Below are 10,698 nucleotides of genomic sequence, written 5' to 3' on the forward strand. Positions count from 1 at the left end.
AGAATACTAAGATATCTAAAAGCCACTCAAAGAATACAAAGATATCTGAAAGGTTGTTTTTTAAGCCTCATGACCATCTTAACATAGAATATTGGAAAAAAAATCAACTATTAGGTATTGTGTTATTAAGTGAAAACCTAATAAGTTAAAGAAGTAAGAAACAAAAATATGACAACTACTCCAATGTCAAAATTGAGTATAAAGTTATGGCTCATACAACATGTGAATTGATGTGAGTGAAAACTATTGTATGCATGTTAAATCTACAAAACTATGTGCTTATGACTATATACTAAGAAGAACAAACAACTATTTTCATGCCTAGAAACTTAGCTTTTCACAAATAAAACCAAACACAAACGTGGATTATCACTTTGTCAAAGATACAGTTATGAAAAAGATAATTACTCCCTATATTCATTCCAATGATGAGATTGTTGACATGTTCACCAAAACACTAAGGAAGAATGGATTTCGAATATTGGAAAATACTATAAAAGGTAGTTTGATAATTTCTCATTATTTGCACCTCCTAAATATAGTCTTATCTTAATCAATATATTTGATAATTTATGTAACTCAAGTTTCATGTAATTAAGAGGTGTAATGTAAAAGTTACAAAGGTTTAATTGGGTTTAAGTGAATAAGGAAATAATTATCCTTATACATATTCTAAAATTATAAAAAGGAATTAGGGGCCTACTAGAACCCTAATCATGAGAGATCTTTTCTCTCTTTCTTTGTCTCTCTTTCAATCACTCTTATTCCTCAATTTTTACATAATCATTTGTATACATCGACTATCACTTTAGAGTTTTACAAATGAAAGAAGGCCAAAGCTTTCAGGTAATATATTTGTTACTATCAGAAAGAATACTCCCTTCCATTTGATTGAGAAGACTATTATCAGAGCTTCACTTCATTCTAGGCCAAACCACGAAGTTATTTTGGTTTAAGCAGTAGACTTGCCACTGCAAAATAATGAATTCCTTCCCGTTCCTTTCTTGTTCCTCCGCAAATAAAACAACTAGAGAAGAGTAATTATAACATCTCTCACATTTTGAACCATCTGCACAAGATACTCCAATCCAAACTTTGCCTTTTCCATCAATTATATATTCTCTAGAGTGTGAAATACTTGCGGGTAATTCATCTCCAAGAGAAAGAGAGATTCTCCACCTGTGGAGGCCATTGATCAATAGTGGTCTTTAGCGATCTACACCCGAATGATCAAAAGAGAAAATTAGTGTAGAAAAAAGAAACACATACCTCAGATGTAATAAATTTGCGATGCAGCTTGTCTATGTCATGCTTGGAGGCAGACAGTTCTTGTAAAGCACTAGAGAAAGCAGCATCTTCTGAGTGAAGATGAATCTTTGCTTCTAAACTGGATCCAATCAGCTTAGTGATGGGTGCAGTTCCTAGAGCCTAATTCACCTCTGTTCCCAACTGTACAAAACATATAAACTCAGAAATGGTGTAATACTGTTGCAGTTTAAATTAGCAAATACCAATTCAAGGTTTAAGCATAAGAAATGTAAGGGTCTTAATTTAATGGTTTTAAGCATAAATGTCTTTAGAATACCTAGTTAATAAACCAAAGCACCTCATCTAAAATGCAGGTATCATCCTGTTTTGCTACCAAGTGAAAGATTCCAATATATATGAAAAATATTCCTTTTAAAGGAAACTGAGGTATTACCTCGAGGATCTTTCCCCATAAATCAACACTCACAACTGGCAGTACCAGCCATCTTTCATCAACATTTGGCCAAATTGACTCGAACACAAACTTGGCAACAGAACCATCATCGAGCAAATGCTCAAATGGTAGGCGTTGCCATGCATCCTCTGCCAAATGAGAAAGAGTTGTTTGACTTCTCCTTGTATCTGCCCCCACTGAGTCGCCGACCAACATGTGTAATATTAGTCACAGTTTGATCAAACATATTTGAAAATTTGGAAACAAGATGGTTACTTCTGTACTTTTGAGACACTAGAGAAGAATATAAGTACAGACTACAACAGATACATAGAAAATCTCAAATAAATACAAAGTAATCATCTTGGTAATGGAGAAAGAAGACGTACCCACAATAAGGTCTATCTTTAGCAACGTCAAGTAGAAATTTGACAGATATACAATGGCAATATGCTGTATTATCTGGAAAAAAGAAAATAAAAATTAGCGGAGATAGCATAATTCTACTTTTTTTTAAAAGGATGTATATATATATATTAACAAGAAAAATACAGAAGTTATAGGAGCAAATCCCTAACAACAAGAGATTGTAGATTTGCTCCAGTCCTAGCAAACACATCTGCTGCCGAATTGGCAGATCTTGGAATGTGAAACCAAATACAAGAAAATTGAGAAGCAATTTCGAAAATCTCCCTAAAAGAGTCCCAATGGCGCCATGGGGGAGAGGAAACATACTCGCACCAACTAATTACCACCTTTGAGTCTCTTTAAATATGCAAAGGGCCACTGCAATTGTCTCTGAAAATGCGTAGCCCATCAAGAAGACTTTGAAACTCAGTTGACATGGAATCAGCAATGCCTAATGGGCCAACATACGAGAAAAGCTGGTTGCTAGAGGGGTCTGGGACAACTCCCCCAAAACCTGCGATCCTAGGATTGCCCAGCGAAGAACCTTCAAAGTTCAACTTTAGGAAACCGTGCTTTGGGGGGATCCAATCTTACATGACTGGGCCTTGGAAGCAAACCTTATTCTTGCCATTGCGCTCCAACTTTCGCGGATAGAGGTGCCCACATAAGAGGAGAACGGTCTCTTGGTAAGAAGCCATACTTAGATTTGACCCAAGACAAGTTCAGCTACTCTCTCCGCGGAATCACATTAGCCTCAAAACGTCTGCGGTTGCGCTCATTCCAAATCCCCCAAGAGATGAAGCCAATGCAGGTAGAGACCATAAGTTTTCCAAGCCCAGGGAAGGAGGTACCAACAAGCAACTTACTAAAAGATAGCAGATCAGCCGGTATACAGAATTGAAGCCCCATCTTAGCACTCATGAAAGACATAATGAAGAATGTAGAGTAGATGTAAATCCATAGGCATCGCAAGAACTGAGTGAGTGGCTGCACTCAGCCCACATGAATTAGAGAGCATAGAAACCAATTTTTTCTTAAAGGTCATTTTTTCTTTTTCTCTTGATTTGTTTAAAGATTTCATGTATCATAATACGAGTCATAGATTTTGAAGAAATTGAACTACCTGGAATATTTAGTAGAATTGATAATGTTTGTAACTTTCTTTTAACGTTGTTTATTATATTTCCAAGTTGGAATAATGCATGCTGATTGATCATTGGAAGGTCACCATATGAAAAAGCATTCTCCGGCTACAAAAATGAGAAAAAGAAAAAGTAAGAGCAAAAAACAGATTCTAGCAAAACCAAGAATAAATCAACAAAGGATTTGACTAAGAGATACTCATAGCACCATTACTCAAACCCTCCAGCTGAACATGAAAGTAATGCATAAAAAGGTCCAAATGAAGAAGTCAATATTGAGACTTAGTTTTCCATTACAATAGCTTAGCAAATGACAATGGTTGTCCAGACCAGTGTTGATAAGAACCAGTCTACTCTTCCAAGGAATATCTTGATTGATAGAATTGTGGGGCAAGTATCCTCCTGGATACTCATGCGGAAAGAATTTCAAATTTTAAAAGGATCAAATTTGCAAGGGAATTGGCGACTTATAGCAGAAATGTCTTACCCATCTCGCCCCCCGGCTATGGAAACTTGGTCTCCACCCCCAATGGGACATTTCAAGTTACATTTTGACGGTAGTGCTTTTGGATGCCCTGGGCCTGCTAGATTTGGAGGGGTCATCCATGACAAGAATGGGAATCTTCTTCTTTCATTTGTTGGACCGATTGGAGTATCTGACTCAACTACTGTTGAGCTTTGTGGGTTGTATAATGGTTTAAAACTTTTCAAACAATGGCTGGTGGGCCCTCTTTGAATTGAAGGAGACTAAAAAATTGTCATCAATTGGTGCAAGAAGTCTTCTAAACCTCCTTGGCGTCACTGGGATTTGTTCAAGGATATCTGTAATTTAATTTCTCATTTGCAACGTAATTGGAAATACTAGATCCGCTAATCACCTAGTGGATATATAGGCTAAATTAGGCGTTCCCCACCAACATCTTGTTGTGGAGGAAGGTACTTTTTAACCAAGTATTGTACTCTCTTTCTTTTCCTATTGCAATACATACACACCTTTTACTCAAAAAAATAAAATAAAAACCAGTATGAAGCGGCCAGATAAAATCTGTTTGGGCTGGTACTGAGCTCACTCCAGATATTACATGCAGAAACCTGTTTTCTTGTCGAAGATGGCAGATGCAGACATGTTGACCAGTTTGGTTGGAAAACCAGCTGGCTCAAGTGGTCTGGTCCAGTAAAGTAAGGTAGATCCTCTACTTTCAGAATTTTCAAAATTCAAATTCCCCTACAAAGGGGCTCCCTGTAATCCCATTTTTTTTTAAGCTGAATTTTTTTTTAATTGACCTTTTCAAAAACAGAGAAATCAAATTATAAAATGAGAGCTGTGGAATTTTCTACAATAGAGGAGTTTCAGACTGATACGTCTACAGAAAAACTCAGGTACAAAGAAACAAAACTATCTAGTAAAAGTTTTTGAATAGCAACAGAACAAAAACTATTTTTTGAGTTTCTATGTACTATAATGTTATACTGCAACTGGTATTTGAACCATGGAGTTAAAAGATCTCTTCTGGATCCAGTTATTGAAAATTTTGAGCGGTGCCTTTCAAATATGTCTAGATTCAACTGGGGCAGTTGGATGTGAAATTTGACGAGCCTGAGTCAGTCCCTGTTTCTAGTCGTAACACCCTGCTGGAAAACTTCCATTTGATCTAAGAAAAATGTTTAAATCTTATTAAGAACAAGAAGAAAAAATTAACAAACTAATATCGTGGTACACAAGAGGGACTATGACAACAAATTGGTTATGTCAACTAGAAATACCATCACAACGATGCCAGACAGTACATGAACTTGAAAGGATTCTCAGGTTCCCATATCTAAACTTCACATTTAGCATCCACTACTGTAGTAGTCATGTACTTTTTGCCTTTTTCCCAGGTATTGTTAAAATCCTCTGAATAACAAAAAGACATCTTAAGCAGATTTCAAAGTGAGTGTTTTATTTTTTTTATTTTTTATTTTTTTTGTGGGGGGGGGGGGGGGGGGGGGATGAGTCAAGTAAGCAAAAAATGGTTGGGCACAAAATTATTCATGCAAGTGGCTCCTTTCATACAGCTAATCATTGCAGGTCAGATTAAACGAATGGAGAAGTCATTGGACTGCATCTACAAGTTTAAGATACGAAGGAATGAATTTTTTTCCTTAAATGTTAACGAGTGAACTGTTTTCAACTATGCCAGTTACTCACATATTCCAGGTGCCATAAGGGACAGAACTGTTCTCCTTTTCTCAATAAAGTCTATAATGGACTGAAAGATAAGGAGTATGCTAGTTTTTGGAAAGGAAGAACTGATAGACAGCATCCAAGTAACAATTGGAAAACACAACAAAACTTAATCAAATTGACCGCAGAAAACAAATTAAAAGATGACTCAGACCTGCAAAGAAGAAGACGATTCTCTCCTGTGGTGCATATAACTCCCATCTTTTCAGCAACAGCAGCACTATGAGATCCATTCAAATCTCAGTTCTCATGCAGCATAATTCTTTCAGAACACTTGAAACAGCCTCCATTCACTTCTGGCATTGCAATTTACGTGTCAGAAACAAAACAAATCAAAACTCAATGAAGACCCGCCGCACATGTTGATTGCATTATCAGCTTTCACTCGTTAATCCACGTCTAAGCATCTAAAAATCAGCTTTGTCAGAAAGACAAGAATGTTCTTGTCCTTTTTAACAAGCCTAAATGGAGATTACAAAACCAGTTTCAGCCATGATAAACAGGGTAGAAAGAATAGCAGTACAAGGATACAAAAAGAGGCTCTCGTAGGTTTATCAAATCATTCCATGTCTTTAATAAATGAGAATTTGCTACCTTTATAACCCCGAACAGTGATTGAAGACGAAACGTTGCCAAGCTAAAAAAATTAACAAAAATTTCTATTTGATCCCATTTATTAAGCAGTTGGGTGCCTCTCCGATCCGTTCAAACCATTAGCAAAGTCAAATTCGGCCGGACCAGTAAGGATGTCAGACACGAGTTTAATCAAAGAACAGAGACCCCCCAAAAAATTATGATCAATCACACCATTCCCTTCCACAACATGCGCGAAATCCACAAGCTTCACTTGAGCCCCACCCCGCGTTGCCTCCACCTCTCCTTTTTCAAACACCATCAAAACCGACGACGAATAGAAATGGAAAATAGTTTGATCCTCAAACCAAGCTTTGAGCTCAAGCAATTGCGCCAAAATTCCCTGAGAACCACCATAAACAGTCGACGCAAAAGCGCAATCCGGTTCCGAGTCCGGACCCGAACTCGGGTTAGACGAGACGAACTTCCTCAGAATCACCCTCACATCCGCCACCTTGAAGCCCTTCACAACATTCTTATCCGGCTTCCAAAATCCAGAATCCCCATAACCGACCTGCAAGCCGGAGACACGAAAACCCAATTGCAGGCTCGTGGTCTCACGGTCCTTGCTCAAGCATTTCCGGATATAGTCTTCCCCAGAGGAAGGGTACCAGGTCCGGGACCCGATCTTGAGATCGATAATGGAGGGGCGGGGGAGATGCGAAATAAGGTCCTGCAACACGAGGTGGGGATGCAGACCAGATCCGTCGGACGCGTCGAGGAGCTGGGTGCCGAAGAAGAGAGGAAAGAAGCGGCGGATGTGGGACGGAACGCGGGGGTTAGATGAAAACGAGGTATAGAAGGCGAGCTCCTGCTGGCCGCGGTCATCCGTCTGGAGCGGCTTGTAAAATCGGCCGGAGCCGTCGACAAGGGGGCCAAGAGCGCCGCTGCGCGCATGGTGGCCGGCGACCTGGTGGTCTGGGGCTTTCAGCATCGCTGGTGGCGAGTAGTTTGATACGCGCCGGAGACGCCGCACTGTAAGTTGGCTTTGAATTGCGGGCAAGGACAGAGATTTATGAAGGTGCAAAAGGGATGTCTGCACATCGGGACCACTACCAGGGGCCACATAGATTTCGTGATTTTGTTCCAACAGCGGGGCTACACATGATTTATGTGACGAGAATTGATCCGGTCTCTTTGGTCATGGACCGGTCAAATTATTATAACTTCATAATTAATCACAAAATTTTATGTCATTAACTTTATGTGACTAAGTTTAATGTCACTAAATATTTTCATAATTAAGAATGTTGTGGCTATTACTCAATTATTCAAATGTAAACAAAAATGTGACATCAAGATAATTAACTAAAATTGATGCCAATTATTAATTCCTTGTATTTAGGTCAACCAAAAATATGTATAAAAAATTAAGTATGGATAAAAGCTTAAATAATTTTTTTCATAAATATGCATTTATAAATTCATATTCAATTAGTATGAAGTAAATGAGAAATAACATACAACACAAATATACTGATTTTTCAAATATCTATTAAATGTATCCAAAGATATCACTCAAGGTGAGATGGATTAGAGGTCATTTTCTTAAATTTTAAGTTGAGGTCAATCCCACACTCAACAATAAAAAATTTGTTTTGCTTTTTCTTAGGATTTTCGAGTCGAACGGGTGAGCCTGAATCAACTCAGTTCGAACCCTGGAGATCGTCTTCAACCTCAAGCCCTATGTCGGCTTTCGTCACCACCTCGACGCTGACCATCGTCATAATCAATGATGGCACACCTATGAAATAGAAATTTCCTCCACAAATTTTAAACCTACAGAGCTAAGAACTTATGACGGAGGCTCCACTGCTGGGATGCCTCAACGAACTCCAATGGGTGCTCTCCATAAAGGTGTTTCTCTGTTTTTGAAGAATCCGAACAAGTCCAAGTCCTCTGCCTACCAATAACATTAATTTGAACCCATATCCCTTATGTTCATCCCCATCGTTCACCATCTCTCTGATCGTGATGCACAACGGACGACGTGTAGTGAAATCTTCCACCATCGACATTGCGACCAGTGCTCAACCAATGCAGCGCCTGTCTCAGTCGTGCCAGGAAGATGGGTTTGTCGACAGGTCGACATCGGCACGATGGAAGCTAGGGTTGTGACAGTTGAAAATTGCATAGATGGAAAGTTTGGTGTTTGATCTCGACTCCTGACCCAAGGTTTAAGTAAACGAGATGGTTCACGAGCTTGCTAACCGAACCAATTCTCGTTCGAGTTCGGCTTGTTTACTTAAACGAGTTGAAAACATGATTTTGAATTCAATTCGAGATCGGGTTTATTTGAATCTAACCGAGTTGAGCTCGAGGTATTAGCGAATTGGCTTAGTTTGATGTCACCCCTACTAAATATCATTCTCAAGCTTTCTAATTATACTTCTGAACTTTTCTTTAATTCTTAAGTAAGACAGAGAGTGGTGTGATAGGGGTCTCCATTGAGGGGAGCAGGTGGAAACATGTCCACACTTTTGCTTGCTTAGATTTTAAAAAGAAGGGGAAACTGTTCAGCCTCCTCCATTTCCAATCTTGATTTTCTTCTTATTGTTTTATTTTATTTTTATATATTCTTACTAAAATAAGAGGCTTTAAAAGTTTGAATTAGACTTTCCTTTACATACTTATTTATTTATAATATTCTAACAACATCAATGTAAACAAATAATGTTCATCATCTACTTCATTATTATAAAAATAGAACATTAGCATTATAATTCAAATAAAAAATAACAAAAATACCCTTAGTTAATGCATCAAAGTAACTTGCAGATAGTGAACAAAAACAACCCTAGTTTTATTACTTCCTTGAAACTTAGGGTGGTTATTCATATATTATAATCTTGAGTTTTATTAGATCCTCGAAACTTAGGGTGGTTATTTATATATTATAATCTTGTGTTTTATTAGATCCTGAAGGGTATAAACCTAGAGGGGGGGCGAATAAGTTTATTTGCACTACTATTAGATTTTCAAACTCTTTCAAATTGTTAGGCCAAATCTAAAGTATTCCTTTTGAATTTTTATAGTGGCTCATAACCCAAACTCAAGTTATTAATCCAATGTCAAAGTGCCTCCACTCTTTGATGTCTAATATGTAAATTTACCAAACAACACTTATAACAAAGAGACCAATAATGTGTTATAAAAATTGTCCACAACAAGTACTTTACAATAGTTATACTAGGCTACATAAACATAGACTCACAAAGGGGATTTATAGCAACTCAAGTAGTCTTCATAAGCTTAGACCGACAAAGGGACTTTTAGCACCCCCGACGACACTGCAAAAAAAGATTTTGCAAGAATATGAGTTAAGAATCGATCTAATTTAAAAAGGGCATGACCCAATATAATACAAGGGTTAAAATTTCAAAATATCGAAAACCTCTTAAATTGGTTGATCTAACAACGAAAAGTATAAATAAAAATACACTCCACCTATACACCCGCAAAATATATAGTAACTCAATGGTAAGAAAATTCAATTATTTTTCAAATCCAAGTTCAGTTTACAATGCCAAATAATGATTTGAAAATAAAGCTCCTATGGAAAATAGTTAAATAATAGATCTAAAATTCAAAAGCCCGAAGTAGATTTGCTAAACTATAACTAAGAATTTGAAAATTCAATGGCTCAAGTTTAGTAAGAGATCATTCAAATAAAATCATGGATTTGGAAATAGATGCACTACTGTATTTGGCCTTATAAGTGCAACTCAATCATATGAATTGTTAAAAAATATAACTCCAAATATCTTGTAGGATGATTGAAACGATTTTACAGTCTAGGAACATCAATTTCAACAAATTAAAAGCTAAAGATAGTCAATGAACTAGAAATAAAAGTTTTATGTTACAAGATTTGAAAGTCAAAGCTCAAATAGATAACAATCACTAGGATCAGCTCTAGCATGAATTTAAGCTAAAAGATATAAAAATATTTAAAAATTAATGCTAAATTGTAGAAAAAAGAAAGATGGAATGAGATTGTAAACCCCAAATCAACCATTAAAGATGTTTTCAAAGTATGTGAAAACTTCGAAAAGGGTCATGGTCATTGCATACCCTCATAAATCAAGATATATTCTTGTTTAAAGTCTCTTAGTTTTATTTCTTTTATTTCTTACTTATCCCTCTCAAGAGTAATATTGTTATTTTATACTTTTTCATCATGTTATAAATGAAGGAGAAGTGCATGACCTAACTTTCTCACCACTTTCTCCTCTTGTTTCTCTTCTTACATTGACATCTCTTAGATCTTGTTTGCTGCCAAAAAGACATAAAATGTCAGGGGAATTGATTTTTTCTCTTATTTTCTTTTCTCTCAATGATTCTCAATAGCGTGATTTTCTCTCCCCTTTTCTTTTCTTTTCTTTTCTTTTCTTTTATATGGGTTCTAAAAAGAGCCTAAGGGTGCATGTGGCACCTTTTGCGATCTTATTCTTTCTAAATTTTTTCTTTGAAACATTTAAATTACAACGTAGACAAAATCATTATCACCTTAGCCAAACTTAAAGGCATCAACTTCCTTAGCATCTATAAAACATTCAATAACTTCAACAAGATCATCTCACTAG

The 10,698-nt window shown here is 36.9% G+C and overlaps 1 protein-coding gene across 5 annotated transcripts; it reads right to left on the reverse strand.

Annotated features, from left to right (window-relative positions):
- Positions 1 to 730: 730 nt before the first annotated feature.
- Positions 731 to 7,076, reverse strand: LOC137941503 (inositol polyphosphate multikinase beta-like). 5 transcript variants are annotated; one of them, XM_068786947.1, is made up of 6 exons: positions 6,074 to 7,076; positions 5,634 to 5,772; positions 2,092 to 2,164; positions 1,703 to 1,899; positions 1,270 to 1,449; positions 731 to 1,179 (listed from the first exon to the last, which is right to left on the reverse strand). In XM_068786947.1, exon 1 carries the CDS (start codon positions 7,044 to 7,046, stop codon positions 6,156 to 6,158), a length of 891 nt encoding a protein of 296 aa, XP_068643048.1. In that variant the 5' UTR covers positions 7,047 to 7,076; the 3' UTR covers positions 731 to 1,179; positions 1,270 to 1,449; positions 1,703 to 1,899; positions 2,092 to 2,164; positions 5,634 to 5,772; positions 6,074 to 6,155. The 5 variants fall into 5 exon arrangements, with proteins under 5 accessions (XP_068643048.1, XP_068643045.1, XP_068643046.1 ...); XM_068786944.1 differs by having other exon boundaries at positions 5,634 to 5,775; XM_068786945.1 differs by having other exon boundaries at positions 2,092 to 2,155; positions 5,634 to 7,076.
- Positions 7,077 to 10,698: the final 3,622 nt, after the last annotated feature.

Source organism: Aristolochia californica, unplaced genomic scaffold, assembly GCF_029961685.1.
Source record: "Aristolochia californica isolate CCGP_79_NKW_82.1479 unplaced genomic scaffold, dmAriCali1.0.hap1 SCAF_9, whole genome shotgun sequence".
NCBI lineage: Eukaryota > Viridiplantae > Streptophyta > Magnoliopsida > Piperales > Aristolochiaceae > Aristolochia > Aristolochia californica.